General features: G+C 45.0%; 1 protein-coding gene across 2 annotated transcripts in view; it reads right to left on the bottom strand.

Annotated features, from left to right (window-relative positions):
- Positions 1-420: 420 nt before the first annotated feature.
- The window catches only part of RCAN2 (regulator of calcineurin 2), a 267,043-nt gene continuing 244,411 nt past the window's right edge, over positions 421-23,052 (bottom strand). For both annotated transcript variants that reach the window (XM_037142570.2, XM_037142572.2), the window contains 2 exons: positions 19,153-19,324; positions 421-2,980 (listed from right to left, as the gene is read on the bottom strand). In XM_037142570.2, coding sequence (XP_036998465.2) covers positions 2,814-2,980; positions 19,153-19,324 — 339 coding nt within the window. In that variant the 3' untranslated portion in view covers positions 421-2,813. The remainder of the gene's footprint in view (positions 2,981-19,152; positions 19,325-23,052) is intronic.

Raw genomic sequence — 23,052 nt, 5'->3', positions numbered from 1 at the left:
TGATGAACGAATTCTCTTAATTTTAATAAAATACAATGTACCCCTTTTTTATGATTGTGGGGTTTTTTTTTTTGTATTCTACCTGGCATTTTGCCTACTTTGGGTCTTGAGGGCCGTAGTACACTTGAGCTAGCCTTTCGGACCAAGAAAGTGCAAAGATGAGGACAAACCGGCTGTCCCCCCTCCCGGATCAGAGCCCAACGCGCCCGCCCGCCGGGCCCTGTCCCAAGTCCTCCTCCTTCAAGAGGCCGTGGCCGACCAGTTTCACCGTGTACGCACACCCGGGAAAGCTCAGGTGAGCCTGTCTCCTCCGAGGGTGGCGAGGCGAGGGGACGCCGCCCTTGGGCACAATCACCCCTCCAGGATCACCCCCCACACGGTCGGCTCCGCAGACGGCAAGGAATCAACCACACGGACAGAGTCATTCACCAGGTATATTTGAAGTAGAAGCTCTTTGAGCTATACACGTGCACAAATGATTCAGTTGGTGGAAATCACCCCCTCCCCCCATATTTAAACTCTTCAAACTTAAAATAGTGCTAAAGAGGTTTGCATAATGTGCGTCATGGAAATGCTGAGGCAGTTCTGACTTGCACAGTGCTAGGAGCTTCCTCTGAACCGCTTCCCACCTCCTGCGAAAAGTCCCTCTTCTCCCTCCCGAAGCCCAATCCCGTGAGAGAATTGCTTCGTAGGAGACCGACTCACATGGACACTTTGCTGTCAAGTTCACTAAAACTAACCCTTTAGCTCACACACTCCACTGAGCTGTTATTTTATGGCTACACGGACTGGTCGTTTCAACTTTTATACTAAGTTTGGTTGGAAGTGCCTGATGTACGTGTTTTTAAACACTGAAAAGCCATTTCCAAATATGTTCTCTCAACCAGATTTTCTTTCAAACCTGCATTCTGAAAATTCTGAGTAGTTTAAAAAGTCAACCGGCAGATGACTGGGAAGATTCAGAATGAAATGGCCGACAGAGGCCCTGCTCCGTCCGTCTCACCAGCGGAGGGTGGCGTGTCTCCCACTAGAGGGCGACATCTCCCCACTAGTGCGTCTGATCTCAGTAGGCAGGGAAACACCGAAAACCTGCACAGCAAAGGAAAGTCAAAGCACATTCTTATTACACACTCCTCAGATTTTATGTTTAAGAGGAGGCTTCATTTTTCTTATGAAAACTCGGGACTTTACAAGCAATGCTGTCCTCAGTTTCACCTATACTGTGTCCAGTACAATATTGCTATATTCACAGTAGAACGGACTTCAATTTCTGAGTGATCAGTCTCTATGTCTTAAGTTTCTGATAAAACTAACATACACCTTAGTCAAAAACCACAACAATCCTTCTATCAGTTGGCTGTGTTATTGTTCTCGCGCGTTTTTCTGAGCCTTGGGTAATGAAAGTATTTCCCCACTCCGTCGTCGTAATTGGCATTTGCATCTAAAGTAATTCATTAAAGTGCGGGAGTAGACCGGGCCTGGCACATGTAGCAGAAGGTAATGGTTCTATCGGTGTATGTTCTGTAATGCACTTTGGGCTAGAGAAATAGAAAAATCACATGTGACGAAAACAAATAGGTTTCTGGGCTATACGGGCGCTGCATGAGTAGTGTTGACATACATTTACCTACCATCCTTCACCTTTTAATATGCTCAGCAGCTGCTACATGCTGGAGATTTGGCTTCCGAATTGTCTACAACTGACATTAGCATCTTTATTTGAAAACAACTCGTCTTGATGGCAAAGATGTTGGCTAATCATTGATACACTGGCATGAGAAGTTTTGTGCCCTTTCAAAATTCAGCATTATCCATAATAGACTGTAATATTATCTGATTATCAGTATTAGTATATGAATGCATTCATAAGCAATGCACATATTATGCTTTGAAGCAGCAAATGGCTGAGCAATCACTAAATAAAAAACATCCAGATTTTAAAAGCACAGCTGAAACATTTGTACAAATATACAAAGAGAAAAAACAATCGTTCAGACACCATGAAACTTCTGTAATAAATAGGTTTGTCTGAAATCAGTCTCTATCATCCTGGACAAGCCTCCCCAACGAGGCTGGGAAAGTTCTATATGGAAGTGGTCTTCAAAATCTACTGAGGAATATCTTTGGGGCCAAGCTCAATTTTGCCTCCAGGAATTTTGATAGAGCTATGAAGTATTGACTCAGGGTAGTGAATACACCCAGACTTGTTGAGCTGGACGATGCTGATAATTTTCCTAATCTACAAAGGACATGGGTGGATGCTGACAATCTGTGAGTCAATAGTACATCCTCAAATCATGAAAATAAATGCTGGTGATCATGCATGTCCTGGGAATGTCGGGATGCAGAGGACTGAGTGAGACCGGATAGGGATATCTCATGCAGTCAAAGTCAAGTTTAATTATGGTCCTACTTAAGTGGCCAGGAATAAACAACACACACACACACACATCAGGACTGGGACCGAAACAGCTCACAAACAACACAGGTGCTATTTGTCACTGATGTCTCTGGCTTGGATCACCACGAGAGAATGAAGATATAGGCTGTGCTGATTGTTTAATAAGAAAATACTACTTTGTCTTCCCTAGAACCTTCTAGCTAAATAATGGATTACACTTGATGGGTATGATGTGATCAGGAAACATATCACCTTTCCTAGCCCTTTTGTCTGAGAGGCTTGATTACAAGGGAGGAATCTCAAACAACCGAACACCCAGTGATTTAAAGGCAAATTTTTTTCAACAAACAACAGGAGGGGGAAAGCGTGATAAAGAGGAGACGGATATTATGGTCGAGGCGGAGCGGCGAGCTCAGTTGGACACGGAGGGCGAGGGTGGCGGGCCGGGACGCCGGGTCTGGATGATTTTTGGCTTTGGGGAAGTCTTTGGGTCCTCTTCCTCCTCGATGTCACTGTCACACACGTGCACGACGACGCTTGGGGTGGACTCAGTCCCTGCGTGGAGCTCATACTTCTCTCCTGAAAAGCAAGAAAAGTGGGAGTGAGAAACAGATTCTTGGGGAGGTTTTCTTAGGAAGTGAGAAGAAGTTATGGTCTCAGGAGATCTGGGATCTTATCCAGGGGCATTTCGGGGCACTGGGGAATGGAACGCAATCTACCTGCCACTGTGTCCCAGACCTGCCACCTGTCAACTGTACAACACTGAAGAGGCCACTGAACCTCTCTTAGCCTTAGGTCCTCGACTTAAACATCAAAATGCCAATGCCTTCACTCCATAGGATTGTGGCGAGGCCTGGATAGGCCTGTCAGTGAGTTGTGGGTTTCTCTTTGATTTGCCAGCATTGCTGCTAATTTTGGAGTCACCTCGAACCAATCACTTCATGTCTTCACCTTTTGGATAAGGTGGTGTCTACGTTCTCCGGCTGGAAATGTCTTTCAGCAAGAGCTGCCCCAGGATGGAACAGGTGGTGAGGCAGGATCACTGCTCGTTTGGGGTTTGTCACAGTTATTGGGGAACTGAGTTAGGTGACTGTCAAGGTCTTTTTCAGTCCTAAAAGTCTACCATTCTTAACTTGCTTACCTTACAATCTAATTGCTGTCAGCCAATTGGATTCTTTCTTTTTTCACTTCAGGAGGTACTGACTGAGCATCTCCCAAGTTCTGGCCCATGGCTAGCCAAAAAGGCTACAAAGTACAATAAAACAAGTTGTGCCTTTCACAAGAGCACAGCCCAGTGGTGGCATGTGGACACAGGAAGTGTCACAAGTTTCCACGTAGGTGCTGGCTGGCAATATATGTCAAGGACTATGGTACCAAACTGTAAGGAGCAAGTAACTCTGAAAGGCTGCCTAGTGGAGGTAACGTTTGACCCAGGTCTGAAAGACAGGGAGACCCCGGGGTGGTGGAGCAGGAAGAGAGGCATTCTCACTCTGCATGCTTGTGACTGCTCCTCCTAATCTTCTCCTGACATCCTATCCTTTCCTTCCTTCATGGATCAAAAGAAAAATCTATAAGCCATGTCTCCCAGGCATATTTCTGTTCAGTGGGTCCCCGGGCCTCACTAAGATCCAGTCCTAATTTTTTAGACTAGGATAGAAGACTCGGTATAATCTCCTCAATCTCTTCCAACATTACCTCCATCAATTCCCTATTTGCTTTGGTCAAATTGGTTTACCTGCTGGCCCGTACTCGTGACAGCCACGTGTTATACCCACCAATCCGACAACTTTTACTTGGCAGAGCCCCACCTCTCTCTGAGACTCCCTGAGTCCTGTCTCCCCTCCGGGATCACTGCCAGACACCACCCCATCCTGGAAGCTTGCTTGTCATCCTCAGTCTGCAGTGGAGAGTGCCCCCTCTGGGCCACTAAGCAAGTATTGTCAGTTCCAGGCCTAGGGTAAGATATATGTGCTGCTGTGCACACCTGGGTGAGAACAGCAGCCTCTGGCAGAGGACAGTGTTAAATTCTGGGTGCTGACATTGGCGAATGAGGAACACTGATCATGCAATAAGTGTTAAAGCTCTTCTGAGTCACGCTAGGAAGGATTTAAACATTCTGAGTCAGCTACTGTTACGGGCTGAATTATGCCCCCTGCTCTCCTCAAAAAAGATGTTGAAATTCTAATTCTTAGGACCTATTAATGTGACCTATTTGGAATTAGGGTCTTTGCAGATGATTAAGTCGAAATGAGGCCATTAGGGGGGGCCCTGTTTTAAAATGGCCGATATCCAGCCCTGGCTGGTGTAGCTCAGTGGATTGATCACGGGCCTGTGAACCAGACAATCGCGGTTCGATTCCCAGTCAGGGCACATGCCTGGGTTGCAGACCAGTTCCCTGCAGGCCAGTTCCCAGCAGGGGACGCATGAAAGACAACCATACATTGATGTTTCTCTCCCTCTCTCCTTCCCTTCCCCTCTAAAGATAAATAAATAAAATATTTTAAATGGCCGATATCCTTATAAAAAGGGGAAAACAGTTCTCGGGCCCACAAGGGGGAGAGCGCCTCGCACTGCCACAGGCCAGGAGCCAGAAGCCAGAGGAGAGGCTGGAGTCGGTCCTTCCCTAGCACCTTCAGCAGGGATCATGGACCTGTCAACAGCTTGACATCAGACTTCCAACCTCCAGAGGCGGAGTCCATCAGGTTTGGTGGATTAAGCCTCCCTGTTTGTGGTACTTGGTTATGGCAGTCCTAGAAAAGCAGTGCAGCCTCACGCTGCTACGAGCGCCCTCTTTCTGTGAAGAGTCCCCCTCCATATCCTGGCTGTAGAGCAAGGCTTTCCTGGGTGAGGGAGCACATATTTCACAAACATGGAGCATCGCACCTCCAGCATTCCCCTGCGAATTGCCAGCAGCAAAGAAAGACAGAGCTAACCAGAGCCACAGACGCATGGCTCATACAAATTCTATTATTTGAAGTCCAGATCTGGTGAATTTGTAGGTGGAGAGAGTTGTGTCAACAAGTATTGAATCTCTGACATAAATGAGCTGAAGTGGACCAGTTCAGAGTCAGGGGAGGACAGCGGCACAAACAGGGTACCAGGCAACACCAGGAAGCAGCTCTAGTGGCCGGACCACTTCTGCTACACTTCGCTTGTCCCCTGGAGAACAGGAATCGCTGGCACAGCCTCACGGCCCTGTCGTCCACTCTGAAGTTATATTACATATCCTTGCAGCTGTGGTATACATATAGATGCTACCTATAGCCCATTTAAATGTTGGTTCTGTTCTCCTTAAAGCATCTTGTCATTCTTGTCAAAATCCCGAGGTAGAAGAACCATTTCAGAAATTGCTAAGGAGAGGAGCCCACAGGAACCGGCTCTTTCTGAGAGGTGCGTAAAAGGCTCTGGGCCAGGGGTGGGCCGGCTGGCTGGCGGCCCCTTTGAGCAGTTCTTCTCAAACACCTGACGGCTTCCTGTTAAAGACAGAGTTTTCCAGTAGGAGGATGAACCCTGCAAATTCTGACTTAGTGGCCTCTGCACTGGTGCCCCGCATCCCCAGGTGCTCCACGGTCACCGGGCTTTGTGTGGCAGGCAGGAGGCTGGGGTCCGGAAGGGCACTGGCGTGCCGGATTGCGCCCCCTCCGGTCCTCCACGAAGCTTCATGATTTTTCATTGGAAAATGGTAACAGTGCAGGCAGAGGGCAGTGCAGGGAGGGGTGCCGAGGACGAACAAAGGAAAAGAAGCAGGGAGTCCAGGTCAGCCCGGCAGCCACCCCGGCCATCAGAGCTAATTAAGCTGTGATGTTCTCATTTTTTTCTGGGAGAAGAGGACGTCTTGAAAAGTTGCACAGCAGATGGTGACTGAGTTCACTGAATCCAAGGTTTCTTCCATTTTCTCTTTCCTTGGGGAGCACTTTGCAGTTCTGAATGGGAGACTCAAACAAGACATGGAGGAGGAAGTGATGTCTGAGTAATCCAATGAGGTGGCTCTTGTTTCTGTGGGTAGAATTTCTTCCAAGTTCACACACTGGGAGAAGTGCCTTTTGAAGAAACACAGGGGGCCGAGGAAGTGTCCTTTATGGCTCTGCTGGTTGTGACGCAGGGAAGAAGGAGCAGCAGTCTCTTGTCCTTAGAGGCGGGGATGAAGAAAAGTCAGTCACGGCAGGGCAGGCGTGGCGAATGTGGGACCCGGGCATAAGGGGGTGACACGGGGACCCTGGCCAGGGGGCTGACCAGACATCCTGCCCCTTTCCTCATCTGTTGGTAAGAAGTTATCTTTTTTTTTAAAGTAGCAGTAAAATATACATTAAGAATCTAGTCTTTTGATCAAACCATTGGCTTGCCCTGGCTTGGATAAAGAACATTCCTTACAGATCCTTCTAGTTGAGGTGTGTTTACTCTTCAAAAGTGGGTGCCTTCCCCTCAGTCTGGGGGTGCTGGGGCCCACTCAGAGTGTGAGAGGGGCAAGCACACCATGCAGGGCACCCTGTGGGGGTCACCCTGTGCAGGACAACTTTCACACCAAGGGGCCAGTGTCAGATCAGCCTGGTAGTAGACATATTTTATTGCCATGACTCCGTTAATTCTGACATTTCACTGTTCTATTTTTGGAAAGGTTCTTACTATCGAAATCCAGGAAAGCTAAACAGCTGTTGAGAGCCCACAAAGTATGAAATAGCTCTGGTCTGGCTGGATTGAATTTCTCTTGTTTTGGCCTCTCTCTCCCTTTGGTCTTCAGCACAGTCCTCCTGTACCATGAGGGCTGATGCCGATGCTACCAGCCTGCATTGGGACCGACTGGGCTCAGTGGGGGTCAAGGAGCCAATGGTGCCTCGTGTTCACAGGGTGGGCAGGTTACGTCCCAGTACAGTGGGCAGGGCCACTCAGCAGCATTTCTTGTGAAGAGAAAGCAGTTTCAGCCAGCACACTGCCACTCCTTCAGTCTGTATTCGAACTGTCCTTTCCCCTGCGAGCAGGAAGCAGGCCAGGCTCAAAAGTCCCCAGAAGTCGCACTGGTCAGGGTTTTCTAGCCACCCCCATGAAACAAATTCCCAAATGCACAAATGCAAAGTCCTCTAGCATGCGGTCAAAGTTAAATTGTCATTCAGGCCTTTGGAATTGATATAGGCTTGGCTGAGGACAAAAATAGATGCTAAAGTTCTGTCTCCTCTTTTCTTGAGTGGATGGAGACAGGTTGCAGATGAAGTCTGTGTTCCTGCACGTCTGGAGGAAGTGGAGGTGGCCATGGGCTGCATCCTGTCCTGGGGGGGGGTTGAGTCCCTGTGCTGATGAGGTGGCTGGAGGACACCGTGACATGTTCTGGCACAATTACAGAGAAATGCGTTGGTGATCGTTGGTCCCAGTTGCCCAGGAAGTTTTCCATCACATTATCTTTGACGGATGGTCCATGAGTTGGCCCTTCCTGAATTCTTTCTACAGTAACCAGTATCATTATGCATGGTTTACAAAAATCAGCATAATGCAGCTATGTTAAGAGTGAGCTGATAATACACAAAGTACTATATTTATGTGTAGCCAAGCAGAATGGAGACTGTTCATATTCCTCATAAGAAAACTTTTGTGATGGAGGGCAAGAGAAGCCTTCCTAAAAATTCAGCACCTCCCAGAATAAGTCCTTACATGACTTTTCCCAGGAATAGATGTAACCCCTACCCTGGAGGCTTTCAAAATGCAGCAACGTTCAGCAGGCATATGATGAAGGTTTGCGTCATTTCCCAGCGTTACTGCCGTTCTTCTTGGAAGATTCGTTCCCTGCAACAACACGAGCCCCCCATTCCTGTCCCTCTGAGAAGCTGTGTGCATACTCAGGCCTGATCTCACACTTGACGCACTGAGATCTCCCCCTGGGCCTCCTACTCTTTTCCAAACTCGCATATCTAAAGTAGAACGATGCCTTCTCCCTGACAATCTGTGTTCACTTCCCAGCTGTCCCATTCGTCTTAGAGCCTCCTAGATGCAATTCCTTACAGGTGATCATCCTTGAATTCGCCCTTTCTTTCACCCACTGTAACTAAGCCAAAGAGCATTGCTGAATATCGTTTTGAAAGAGTTCTCATGAGCTCCCTCCACGCGCTGTGTCCACCGCTCACCTCCAATCACGCAGAGAAGTCTCAGCTGGTTTCCTCACCACAGGAAGTAACCTCCCTGCCAGAATAAACTTCCTCAGGCCACTCGGAAGCTTCACCTTTTCACTTGCTAGTTATGTGACTCTCAGTGTCACACCACTGAGAGTGTCTACATCAGTGTCTACATTTTCACACCTTAGTTTCCTCATCTGTTAAATGGGAATGACCACCACATCCTTGGGATACTACAAAACAGAGACCTAGGTGTCAAATACTTTATACAGCCTCCCCAAAATGCATGATATGATTATTTAAGGTGATGCTATGGTCAGGTGCTGCCCTCCAAACTAAATTCTGGTTTTCAGCATGATGAACTAGTCCGGTCACACTACGCAATAGTTAGAGAAGCAGCTGACTAACTGCAAAGCGCTTTGACACAGTGGAGCCCCGGTTGGAAACAGAAGTGAGGGGTGGACGATGACTCGCTGGGTCCCAAGTAACAGCGGGTGGCATTGATTCTGATCCTCAAAAGTGAATGATCCTTTCCCCCTTGACCACTATCCCTTTCTCTCCTTATTGGTAAGTTCCTCTCCTTTTTCTTCTTTCTTCCTACCCATTTCCAAGTTGCCTTTTTAATGAGAACTCTGATTTTCTCTTTCTGAGATAGTACGAACCACTCATTTATAATGCTTGATTAGATCACCTTTTCTATTATTCATTGTTTTATCTGGTGATGTTTCAAACCACGGAAGCCAGGACTTGAACTTCTTTTGTGACTGCTGCAATTTAAGGTGTATGTAAGTGCTCAGTAAACATGTTATTGATCTACGGAGGCATCAAGCTCAACGGTTTATGATCTACTTGTGTCATATTTAGTACATACGCACATGTGAATTTTTCTCCTATAGTTACACGTGTAAGTTTTAGCTTTTCAGCCACGCTGAAAACTATCAAAGGGTGGCATTTCCCTCATTTTCAGTGGGCTATCAGTGCTAGGCCAGAGAGACTTCCCATCTGCCTTAAACGTAACAAACTACTTATGGAGCACTTGCCAAATGCCAGACCCAGCTCTTAAGTACTGCACATAAATAGTAGATATTTAATTACGACGGCAGTTCTGTCCCGTGGGGTTTATAATGTCTGATTCATACAGGAGGAAAGTGAGATCACCCAGGTAGTAAATGGGAGAGCCTGGATTCAATCAGATTCAGTCCAACCTTATCTGACTTCAGAGGCTGTGCCGCTCATCACCACCTCGTTACTCCCACTGTTTTCCTATTGTGCAAGAGACTCTACTGAAGGGGAGCCTCATTTCATCCTTTACTTTTAATACATTTTCATGGCAACTCGTATTTTCAGTGAATATTTGTTCTCTAGCTAAAGGAGCAGTGTTTAATCCTTTTGCATCCTGCCTCGTTTTGTTTGGCCAATCGCTAGTTTTTCTAGGCATGATCTTCAAGCAATGAATCTTGTCAGAAGACAGCATTTAATAAACTATAAAAAGAAAAGGACTGTCCATTAGACAAAGTTAATCCATATCTCTTATAGGGACTTTGGGCTCTGAAAAAAGACCCTCTATGTTTCCTTCTTGCTTTAAGTTTATTATCTTTCATATTAAAGGTGAATTTTCAACCTGGGAAAGTCACGGGTTGTAGCAGCTTATGCCTGTTTTGTGCAGACAGTCATACCACGTCCTGCCCACAGTGCTCTTCAATAACCTTGCCACTCCTCAGTTTATTGAAGGACTGCCCTCGCTGCGCCCTCTCTCCTCGGACCTGGCAGGCCTTTATGCTGCCTTGGCTGATACCGCATAGTGGTAGTAACCAGTGTGACTCAGGTCACAAAATGCCACGCACTTCCACATTATTCTGTCAGTATGCTCGCTCCTGCTCACTCCGAGCAGCCCATGAAGGGCTCAGATGGAGAGGCACCAGGGCGCCTGACCCGCAGCCTTTCTGATCTCGCAGCCAACAGCCACATCCCACCTGCCAGCCATGTGAGCAAACCATCCTGAGAGCTGATTGGCCAGTTCCCTGCTGAACTGCCTCAGCAACAATGCACAGAGCAGAGATGAGCTGTCCTTTTGAGCCCTGCCCAAAGGGAAGGAAACAGGGAGTGTGTGTGTGTGTGTGTGTGTGTGTGTGTGTGTGTGTGTCTGGGAAGGGGGAGGGCAGCAGGTGACACTTCTTTGTAGTGTCCTCCTCTTTTCCCCTCTTTGCTCCACGCTGGTACCTCTGGCTCCTTACAGGACAGTCCTTGCCTCTGTGTCTCTGTCACATTTGAGAACCACCTAATAAACACCACTGAAGTGTAATTAGTGCGGTTCTCAAACACCCCCAGTGGTATCTGAAAATATGATAAGGATTTCTTTTGTCATAGGGACTGTGTTGAGTGTGGGAACTGGCATTTTAGTAGGCGATGCCTGAGGATGCTAAATGTAATGCAATATGTAGGGCAGTCAGATCCAAAATACCATGTTGAGAAACACTGAGTTAAGAGGTTAAAATAGGCACTTATATTTTAATAGGAGAATATGATACAGTTTGAAAACCAAGTTATATTAAATGGGTAACACACACTGAGCATTTACTACGTCCAGGGATAGACATATGGATATATATAGATTACATTTTTTGATGCTCACACCAATCTGATTTTACTCTTGAGGACACGGAGGCCTAGAGAAGTTAGGAAACTTTCTCAAGGTCATGTAGCTACTCAAAAGTTGAGTCTGGATTCAAACTCACATCCTGAGTTCTACTCATTCATCCTAAATCAAGAGAAGTACCTCTCCTTTTGTTGGAGCTTCATTTACAGCGACAGAAAAAAGTAAAAAGGGGAGATATTTCAGGAAAGATGGATTTATTAGGAACTTAATATCACAACTTCAATATGAGAGTGGAGAAAGAACTTATTTCTAAGTAGAATTGGGCAGAGTGATTTAGTACTAAAAGAAATCTTGCAGGATTCCAGGGAGGGAAGTCCTTTGCAAATGTTTTCCTCTCTAACTCCTTTGGGTTTCCCTGAGCCCATATTTAATTTTGGTGGGGCTGTACGTGCGGGTGGGGTCATCACTCCTTAGCATTCTATGCCTTTTCCTCTGTGCACCTTCTGTTTCTGTCAAAGAGCGTCCTCCATGCCCGGGTGGGCCAAAGAGGATGAAGCGAAGCATAGACCACCCCAAACCTTTCACTGGCAGTTCAGAGAACAGGCACATTTAAATAACACTCATCACCACCTGCATATTGTTCTTTCTGGCTGGTAGACACTCCTCCGACAGCTCTGCCTTCCTTAATTCACACGATGGCAGAGGGAACATCTGTCTGAGGAAGCCCTGCACATCTGTACTGCTCAGAGGACCGTGACCACCGCCATGAATGTGACAGTGTCTCTGTGCCAACCCCTGGGCCAACTAAGTGCTTCACATGTATTAATTATTCCATCCTCAAGATGACCTTGCAAATCGTCAAATAATTACCATTACCAAAAAGACCTTGATGGGTGAAGTGCATTGGTCAAGGTCACCACAAACAAGTGGTGAAGCCAGGGCTCCAACTGAGGTCTGTGGAGGTCAAAGCACAGTCACTACATTGGCTCTGATGTTTAGGAATAAGGTTCAGATGGTACATACCATTGACTTCCCTGCTTCAGCAGGTGTAGTATTTTCCTATAATGAGAAAATACTATTGACGTGAATGAGTGAAGTCTTTCTTCTTGTCCTATATCCTTGGTCCTTCCCCACATTGAAGTAGGAAAAAAGGAGGGATTCTTGGTAAGATGAAGGTGTGGGAGAGAGCGAGAGTGGAGGGAGGGAGGAAGGTGGGGGGGAGAGAGAGAATACTTCTGTGGTTTTGTTGTAAGTGGTGCTCTATTTCAACTAAAGAAAATGGGGTTATCTTCTGGGGGGTTTCCTCTAAGACTGGATTAGGGTGGCCATTTGTCTTCATTCCCTCCTTAGCTCCTTAGGATCTAAAGTACTTTGTGGGACAACTGATGGACTGCAGACCTGAATTAGTGGTCCCAGCAGAGAGGTGGAGCCCTAGAAGAAAGGTAAGGGCGAGAATGGCTAAGGAAACCAGGGAGGGAGAAGGACTGGGAAGGTCAATGTTGACCCGAAACAAGGGCTCTCTAAAGCTTGTGAGGTGAGGCCCGTCTACCTGGGGTGAGGGGAAAGTAGCCAACATATGAGAAGAAAGAGCTGTCTGTCCACCAAGCTCTTTGTGTGCTTGGTCACAGAGTCACGAGGTTCCGCCTTGGGGACGGTCACTCTGTTCTACCTTTCCCAGTATCAGGGCCAGGCTGAGGGAATAGCTTTGGTTGTGTTTTCTATTTTTTCTACAATGTGCATGTTTTACCTGTGAATTTAAAAAAAGGAAGCATTTTATATAGATACTCAATAGTGATTGAAGATAATTGAAAGAGAAAATCCATTTCACATTTTTGAAAATCCACTTAACATTTTTTCCAGGAAAAATTCATTGAAAGGAGATGGAAAATAAGAGCATGTGTTCCAGGCTCACAAGTCTGTGCCCCGTGGGTGAGGAATGACCGGAAGAGACTGCACTAACTGCAGGACTGGAGACTGGCGTTTTAGCTGCTTTTCATATTCCTGATCAGAAAATAGTAATTGTTCAACAAGAATTAAGGCTTTTACAGTAGTTACCTGACATGCACCCAAAATATAGGTGTTCACATATATTTTCAAACTGAAATTTTTGCTCCCTTTGAATCAATAAGCCTGATAAGTTACATGGATTAATGAAACATATTTCCCATTTAGAGAACACACTACATATACCAAGCAGCAAACTGGCAAAATCACTTTACTATGACGTGTTTTGATGGAGAAGAATTTGGGAAAAAACCCTAGATATAGCAGAGGTACATAACTTGAAACTCGGACACCTCTTTAAGCCGTCCTCTGCAGTTAACTAAAATTGATTTCCCTAACAAGAGCTAAAAATAGCAGGCAGAAAAAAGGGACTAGACAATGACTTTTCATATCGCTCCCTGCAGGCATTTTCAGTGACAATGAACATGACCTTCCAGAACTGTCCTAGCGAGCTGAACAAAGACTGGCATTTCACGCCCGCCTCTGATCTACCGCCCATTCAGTGCAGCCTACATCTCTATTTTGCCATTTTTGCTGATTGGTGGAGATAAGCTCTTTTGCTGGGTCGGGTTTTTGTTTTTCCTATTTTGTTTTACATTCAGAAAGAACACAGCACTGTACTCTCTCTGGACTCAGGAACAATGGGTATTAAACAATAAACTGACATAAACATTCTGTTCTTTCTCCCCCTGGTCAAAGCCCATCTTATTCTGCCTAGGTCATTGTTGAATGATGGCTTCTCCGAATTCACCAGGGGGGCCTAATACAAATGTAAAAGCTTCTGTGTTATAGAGGTGATGATTGTGCTTTAAACAGAGAGGAGGAAGACAGGTTCTGTCTGATCCACTCGCCTCACTGGTTAAGAGAGGACACTCGAGCTGCTGCAGGGTGTGTGGTGGGGTGCCAATGAGCAGAGAAGTGAAATGTGCGGGAACCAAATGGATAAGGTGTTTTGTATTTTTTAAATTTCCTTTTACAATAATCTTGAATTTTTTCAGGATAAATTAATTTTATTCTTCAAGAAATCTCCCCTGCTTCTCAAACTTTTTACTCCCTGGGGCGAGGGTGGTGGCATGATCAATCCCTTCTGCTTCTGGCCAGTGGCAGAGGAGCACATTTTAACCTACCAGCTGTGCAGCCTTGGGCAAATTACTTAACCACTCTGTGCCTCACATTCCCCAGCTGAATAAATGAAGAAAATAGCAATGCTTGTCTCAAAGAGTTGCTTTGGGCATTAAATGTTATAATATAGCCCTGGCTAGTATAGCTCAGTAGATTGAGTGCGGGCTGGTGAACCAAAGGATCACAGTTCAATTCCCAGTCAGGGCACATGCCTGGGTTGCAGGCCAGTTCCCAGCAGGGGATGCACGAGAGGCAACCATACATTGATATTTCTCTCCCTCTCTCCTTCCCTTCCCCTCTAAAGATAAACAAATAAAATCTTTAAAAAATGTGATAATATAATAACATGTTTAGAACAGTGCCTGACACCCAGTAAGCCCTATATAAAGTTTTAGTCATCGTTTCTATTTAATTTTTTTCTCTAACTTACCTGTTTATTTACTTTCTGGATCCAAAACAGAACATACGATCATGGGGATATTTTCCAGAATATAAAGTTTTTCTCTCTGATACACAGAACTGAGAGATGCCTCAGTGTTAGGGGGCTCTGGCCTCACACTGTAATCCTGTTAAGGATTTCAAAGGCAATCCGCAGGTGTGGGTTGATCCAGGTTCCTTGGAAATCGCCCTGTCCTCTCCATGCTTGTCTCAAGAGCCTCTCTAGAAGTCCCAGGGCGTTTTGGACGATGGCCACCAATGTTCCTTTCTTAAAGAACAGGGATGCTGTTTGGCCCTGCTTGTCTAAGCCGAGTCCTGTGTCCTCGTCCTCAACTTTCTTCCATGAAAGGGTCTTAATAAGGCATGCCATTAACAGCTTGAGAGAGTAAAGCTCCACAAGCCAGCAGTTTGCCAAAGCGGTCTGGACCCCAGCCCTGGGTCCTAGCCCCAGATGCTCTTTCCTTACACTTAGTTTGTCAGCACCTTCCGATTTCTGCATCTCCTCTGTCAATTCAGTGCTATTAGTCATTCCCCCCAAGCAAACCCCCACTCCTTCAGCTGTTTGAATGGCTGTCTCTGCTTTCATTCTGGTCCATCTCTGTGCTCCTGGGGCCGAGGCAGTCATCCCTGCACACAGAACACATTATACTTTGGTACTGAAATGATTCTGCCAAAGGATTAAACATGAATTTTGCTAAATCATTATTTTTTAAAAATTGAAATGCTAGAAGTCCCCTCATTGGACAAAAACATTAATGTAGTGCTGCCTGGCTCGATTTGGCTAAAGCTATAAGAAAGCAAAAATTCCCCAGTAAAGAAATTATCTCTAGGCAGGGTAATAGCTCCATCTATTCACTTATTCAATATTTGTTTTTAAATCCTCACCTGAGGATATGTTTATTGATCTTAGAGAGAGAGGAAAGGAGGGGCAGGAAGAGAAAGGGAGAGAGACAGAGATAGACAGATAGATAGATAGATAGATAAAGACAGAGAGAGAGAGAGACGTTGATATGAGAGAGAAATGTTGATGTGAGAGAGAAACACCCACTGCTTCCCTTCTTTACGCACCCTGACTGGAGGTAGAACCCGCAACCCTCTGGTGTTCAGGACGACACTCCAACTAATGGAGCCACTCAGCCAGGGCATTCAATATGGATTGAGCATCTGCTCTGTGCAAGGTGCCATCAGGCACTGGGAATACCAAAATGAGTAAAACATATCTCCCCTCAAAAAGCAGGGAAGATGGTAACTTAAATGATGAAAAACTACCATAAGGAGAAGTGAGTGTTGTAGAAAGTGCCACGAGGAGACTGCAGGTGTGACTCCTCACCTTGGTGGCCCCTGGGTGGGGAACAGAGAGGCGGGTGGGGAGGAGGCTCTCTCATTGTTGCAGCTGAAACAGCTGCCAGAGGCCCAGGCCTCTGATAGAGCTCTCTGATATTTTCAACTTGATCACTGGATACTAATCATTCATCTTCATGGGGTGAGAAGCTTCAAGGACACAGGAAAAGGGCAAATGGATGACTAAATCAAGAGAAACAGTCTCAGGTTACCGTCAAGGGATGGAGAAAAAGCTACCCCAGGGAATTCGTCCAAATGACAGCTGTTCCATGGGACGCAATGTTAGTCAACCTTAAAAAGCAGGAAACCTGTGAGATTCGCTCTTGCACACGTAGTGCACAAGCCTTCGTTTGCACACTCACCAGACCCTGGGTTAGGCTTCCTGGAGTCACAGATAACTGTCAGTTCAGGGGCAGGATGAAAGTTTGCCCATGTCGGAGCACAGGGGCCTAAATTTCACCAAGGCAGCCGGTGTCCTTAACCGGTCCCTGGATCTGGCCAAATGGGGAGTCAGAAGAGCTGGGTTTGGCATTAGCCTCTGCCACCAACCAGCTGGTTCGTTCACCTTTCTACAGCTCAGTGTTCCAATCTGTAAAATGGGAGAGTTTCTATCTCTGTTGATTGCACAGCAGGGCACTTCGGGATGGTAGACAGTATAGGAACGGTGAGGCTCATAGGTGAGTAGCACAATTAGTGCATTTTTATCACTGTTGACAAGTTATGCACAATTCTTAAAAAAAAAAACAATTCTGTTTTTTCTCTGCCTCCTTAAGACCATTTCATTCTTCTTCCTCCCTCCTTCGTGCCAGGCTGGGGTGCATCCCTTCAGAGGTGGAATTCCCGTTGCATCCATCCCTTCTGCCTCTGTCAGTCCCTGGTCCCTGGAAGTGCCCTCCACAGCTGGATGTAGCTCCATTAGCTGTGAGGTGTCTGAGACTTGGCTTTATCTTGCCTTTGCATCAAGCTTTGTGAACATGAACTACATATGAATTTCCCTTCCCATTCTGGATAAAAAATGATCTGAAGTCATTGAATTACCAGCTCCAAGTGAGCACACAAGACGCCCCTGGGCTTGGCTGGTCAGAAAGTCTGACTCGGCTGGGCCTCCTTTCCAGACTGCGGCAGGAGGAGCGCAGCATTGGAAGCCCTGTCATTGCAGGTCACTTCTCCCCGCCCCCGGGCCTCCGGTTTTCCCTACTGTAAAATAGAAGTTGGCCAGTGACTCCTTGTTCCTCTAGCCAAGACCTTAGTGATTCTACAAAGGGCTCCATTTGTTGACCTTCAGATCAACTGCACAAAGTGTTCAAATGTGTTCTTGCTCATAACTGTGCACAGGAGTCAAACAAGGAACTCGGCTCTGATTGGTCCATTTTGGGGGCTGTGCTTGCCTGTTTCTGAAGAATCCTGAATTACCAGGGGAAATGGCTCTGCAAGGCTGGACTTGAGCAGACTCAACTTTTATACTTGACATGTTCGCATATCACAGACACGGCTCTCTTTGGATGGGGAGTGCATACATTCAGGATTCCTGTATGTGAGTCAGACTTTCCAGGAAATCACGCTTGACAAATATCTCTCTTATTATCTTCCTGCTTTTTTCATCTGCACATCTTAGTTAGACACCTCCTGCTTCTCACAATGGCTCTTTGAGGGAAAACAATGGCCATTTTAAAGGCCCCAGAGCTGAGTGACTGGATGGTGATTTCACAGAAACCCTTAAAGAGCTTGCTCTTGAGAGCCCCATAATTTAACTTTTAGGCCACATGTCGGACAGCCAGTAATTCTCTTGCAGAGAGTGCTTATTAATCAAATTAGCCTCATGCTAATTTGAGGATCCCATAGGGTGCGACCAGCTCTTCCTGCTTTGCCTGTCAGTTTCCTGGTTTTAGCATCGAAAGTACCCAGGAACCCCTCAGTACTGGGCAAAACAGGACCATGGGTGGCTCTAATTCACTGGTTTCTCAAAATTCAGTGTATATAAGAACCAATATGTGTGATGATGAAAACTGTAGTTTCTGGGGTGGGTGGTTCTGGTCCCAGTGTTTTTCTGTCCACACTAAGGAACAGAGCTTAGAAATTTATCATCCCTGGCATTTGGCATTTGGCTACTGGTGGTTCTTGAACTGATCTGTACATCAGTATCAACTAGGAAACTTTTTACAAAGTTCTTATGCCTGGACTTGATCCAAATCAATGAAATTAGAATCTGTTGGGGTGCAGTCATGGCACTGGGGTTACATACTTAAAGTCCCACTCACACCGGGAGAACTACTGGAAAATGGAGCAGTCGCAATGCCATTACTTCCCTTGGGATCCATTGTGCCTAAAACCTCAGTTGCCACTGGCTGCGCCCCTCCACCATTCCATCACCTGCTACAATACAGGAACATACTCTGGAGTGCAAGGTGGCAATATCTGCTGAAATTGAGGACGATATCACTTCTAGGTATAAAACAAGAACATTTGGGGAAAGTGGACAGGAGATATGCATGAGAATGTCAATTGTAGATTTAATTGTAATGGCAAGAAACTGGAAACAATCTAAATGTCCATCAACCAGAGAATGGATGCATAAAGAGTGATAGTTTATTCACCCAATGGAATACTATGCTGCACTGAAAATGAGTGAATTCGAGATACATATCCCAACATTGGAACAAAGTGACCGTAGGATTTTTCTAAAGTTTGAAGCTACTGTGACCAACTTCTTAGGGATCTGGAAGCTTCACTTTGGCAATCAGACTATCTTGTAGCAGAGGGTTCCTGGGCCCAACTGTGACAGCAATAAAAGTCACACAGCATAGTAGCCTCACACCAGCTGCTAGAGGTCATGTTGCTTGTTCTGAGGAAATAACTTTACTGTTGTATAGAGAGAAATCCCAGAAGAATTAAGTAGTTTTTTTTCCAATCTTAAACTGTCTCCACTGCAATCCAGATGCCACATTTTAGAACTGGTTCCCGAGTTGCTTTCAAATAGCTACAAAGTCCGATGCTGCAGTCTCATTCCTCATGCCTCTCATTGTCCACGTACAGCAATAAATCCATTAGAAATGCAGATGTGACCATGAACCCAGGATTTCAAGGCTGTTAATCTCATTTGGCTTTTCTAGGTTGCTGACACATGTTTATTTTTAAAAGGGCCCAGAACTTACCTGGTCCTAGTTTGGCCACGGCATAGAGGAGGTCGTAGTTGAGGACTGGGGTGGCATCATTGATGGGCTGCCAGCCTACAGGAGGAGACGCAGGGGGTGAGATGAGAAACTGTTTGGCCGGCTGTGGTGGGGCCAGATGCAGTTTGTCTCCGTCTGTCTCTGGAGTCTGAACCTTTTAAACAGAACAGAAATGAAGACACATGATTCATCACCGCTCAGATGCACCACATTGGTACACTAAGGTGCAGAGTCTACTTTTAGCCTTAATAATTATTCCTTAGCACCCACCATGTGCTCAAATATAATAAAACAGTGTCTCTTAACCTTTAGTGAGCAGAATTGCCTGGAAAGCTTAGCAAAATACAGATCACTGAGCCCCACTCTGGGGTTTCTGACTCAGTAGTTCTGGGATGGGGCCCAAGAATTTGCGTTGCTAACAAGTTCCCATGTGAGGCTGATACTGACGTTCCCAGATCCACCCCAGATATACCCTAAATCCTTCCTTCCTTCCTTCCTTCCTTCCTTCCTTCCTTCCTTCCTTCCTTCCTTCCTTCCTTCCTTCCTTCCTCCCTCCTTGAGGTGAAATTCATATAATATGAAATTAATCAGTTTGAAGTAATTCAGTGGCATTTGGTACATTCCCAATGTTTGCAACCACCATTTCTATCTGTATCCAAAACATTTTTATCACTGCAAAGGAAAACCTATACCCAGTTACATTTCATCTCCAGGCAAAGCATGGCAAGCATCAATATGATTTCTACCTCTGTGCATTTGCCTATTCTGATCATGTCATGCAAGTGGAATAATAGAATATGTGACCTTTTGTATCTGGCTTCTTTTAGTTAGCATGTGTTCAAGGTTCTTCCATGTCGTTGCATGCATTGCTATTTCATTCCTTTTTATGACCAAATAATGTGTCCTTGGATGAATAGACCACGATTTGCTTACCTGTTCACTCACTGATGGACATTTGGGTTGTTTCTACCTTTTGTCTATTTTGAGTAATACTGCTATGAACACATGTGTGATATATTTGACACCAATTTTCAATTTTCTTTGATAAATAGCAGTATTTATCTGGAATTGCTGGGTCAGTTGGTAGCTCTATGCTAAACTTTTTAAGGAAACGGTGGGGTTTTAACTGATAAGGAAACTGAGGTTTCTCTTATCTAATAACGTGCTAATAACCCACACGTTATTAGCAGTGTGAGTTTTGAACAAGGGTCTGAGTCCACAGTCTAAGTTCCTTTCCTTTTGTAGTTTTTAATTTATTTCACTGTGGTGAGAGCACTTAACACGAGGCCTAACCTCTTAACACCACCCCCAATGCACAACGCACGGCTGCGGGCGGTCGGCGCAACGCTGCACGGCAGGCCCCCAGAGCTCCCTCACCTCGCCTGACAGGAACCCTGTGCTTGTTGATCAGTAACTGTCCATTTCCCTCTCCCCTACCCTGGCTATCACCATTCCACATTTTGGTTCTATGAATTTGACTATTTTAGTTACTTCATGTAAATGGAATCATGCGATATTTGTCTTTCTGTGGCCATCTTATTTCACTTAGCTAATGTCCTCGAGGTTCACCCATGCCGTCACATATTGCAGAATATCCCCATTACCTAAAGTAATCTACAGATTCAGTGTGATCCTTCTCAAAATCCCAGTGATTTTTTTTACAGAAATAGAAAAAAATAATTCTAAAATTCATATAGAACCATGAAAGACATCAAAGAGCCAAATCAATCTTGAGAGAAATAATATCACACTTTCTAGTCTAAAAATATATTTAGCCCTGGCTGGTATAGCTCAATGGATTGAGTATAGACTGCGAACCAAAGGGTTGTTCAATTCCCAGTCAGGGCACATGCCTGGGTTGCAAGCCAGGTCCCCAGTAAGAGGCACATGAGAGACAACCACACATTGATGTTTCTCTCCCTCTCTTTCTTCTTCCCTTCCCCTCTCTCTAAAAATAAATAAATAAAATCTAAATAAAATAAAATAAAAATATATTTTAAAGCTATAGTAATCAAAATAGTATGGTACTGCCATTAAAACAGACACAGGGAACACTAGAACAGAATAGAAGCTCAGAAATATAACCACATATAGAGGGTCATCTGATCTTCAGCAATGGTGTCAAGAATACACAATCAGGAAAGGATGCTCTCTTGAACAATGGTGTGGGGAAAACTGATGTTAACATGTAAGAGGATGAAACTGGATCCTTATCTTACACTATACACAAAAATTAATTTAAGTGAATTAGGGACTTAACATGTAAGATATGAAACTGTAAAACTCCTAGAAGAAAATATAGGGGAAAAATCTTCATGATATTGGCCTTGGCAATGATTTTATGGATATGACACCAAAAGAAAAACAGGGAACAAAAACAAAAATGAACAAGTGGGACTATATCAAAGTGAGTATTCTGAACAGAAGGTAAACAACAAAGTGAAATGGTAATCTACAGGTTGGAAGAAAGTATTTGCAAACCATGTATAGGATAAGGAGCTACTCCCCAAATATATAAAGAACTCCTATAACTCAATAGTAAAAACTAACAAACAAAAACTGATGATTAAAAAGTGGTGTAAAGACTTCAGTAGACATTTCTTCAAAGAAGACATACAAATGGCCAATATATATATGAAAAATGCTCAGTTTATTCATTATCAGGGAAAGGTAACTCAAAAGCACAATGAGATATCACCTCACACCTGTCAGGATGGCTATTTAAAAAAATATCAAAACCAAAAACAAAAGCCCTGGCTGGTGTAGCTCAGTGGATTGAGCGCGGGCCTGGGAACCAAGCAACCATGGTTCGATTCCCAGTCAGGGCACATGCCTGGGTTGCAGGCCCGTTCCCAGCAGGGGACACACAAGAGGCAACCATACACTGATATTTCTATCCCTCTCTCCTTCCTCTCTAAAGATAAATAAATAAAATCTTTAAAAAAAACAAAAACAAAACAAAGACACAAGTGTTGGAAAGAATTTGGAAAAATTGGAATTCTTGTACATGTTTGGTGGTTCTTCAAAAAACTTCAAATAGAACCACAATATGATCTATGGATTCCACTTCCAGGTATTTACCCAAAAGAATGAAAACCAGGCTCTTGAAGAAGTACTGGCACCCCCACGTTCACCGCAGCCCTGCTCACGACAGCCAGATAGGGAACCAGCCTAAATGTCCACTGACAGGTGATGGAGGAGGGAAATGTGGGGTATATATCAAATGGAATGTTCTTCAGCCCTACAAAGAGGCAACGTCTATGTTCTTTGCTCTGTGCCACCTCATAGAGTCCACAGGTGGAAACAATGTTCACTGACCAATAAGAGACAGATCAAAATATTTACTGATGGAGCATATGGCCGCTGGTTGTCCACTGCGTGCACACTGAGTGAGAATTACCCACTCACTTTTGGAAGAGCTAGAATATGATTTTGGATTAAGTAAAACACAAAATTAATTCCCTTATGTTTGTACCTTTTATCCTGAATGTGAATCACTGAAAAGGTATACAGTCCACTAAAACTGTCTTAAAATTCAAGTTTTAATTATAACCTTGCCAGGAAGGTTAGGGGTGGTTGTGATTAGAGCATTCTTTACAACTATTAGCTGGCATTTTTTAGGCATTTACCGAATGCTAGGCAGTTCAATACCCAATAATTTATTTAATCCTCATAATAACAGTCTGGGGTATATATAACCATCCTCATTTCATAGGTGAGAAAACTGAGACCCAGTGAAGTGATACAATGATCCGGGTGAGAGCCCAGATGGTCAGTCCTCAGAGCCTGTTTTCTAAACCTCTGTGCTGGCCCAGCCGGGGAATCATGATACAGGCTATTTCTCTGTGGACTAATTATAGACTACAAACCAATCTGAAAGTA

The sequence above is a fragment of the Artibeus jamaicensis genome, unplaced genomic scaffold (assembly GCF_021234435.1).
Source record: "Artibeus jamaicensis isolate MK-2021 breed Jamaican fruit bat unplaced genomic scaffold, CSHL_Jam_final contig_484, whole genome shotgun sequence".
In the NCBI taxonomy this organism is placed as follows: domain Eukaryota; kingdom Metazoa; phylum Chordata; class Mammalia; order Chiroptera; family Phyllostomidae; genus Artibeus; species Artibeus jamaicensis.
This window is presented reverse-complemented; position numbering and strand designations above follow the sequence as displayed.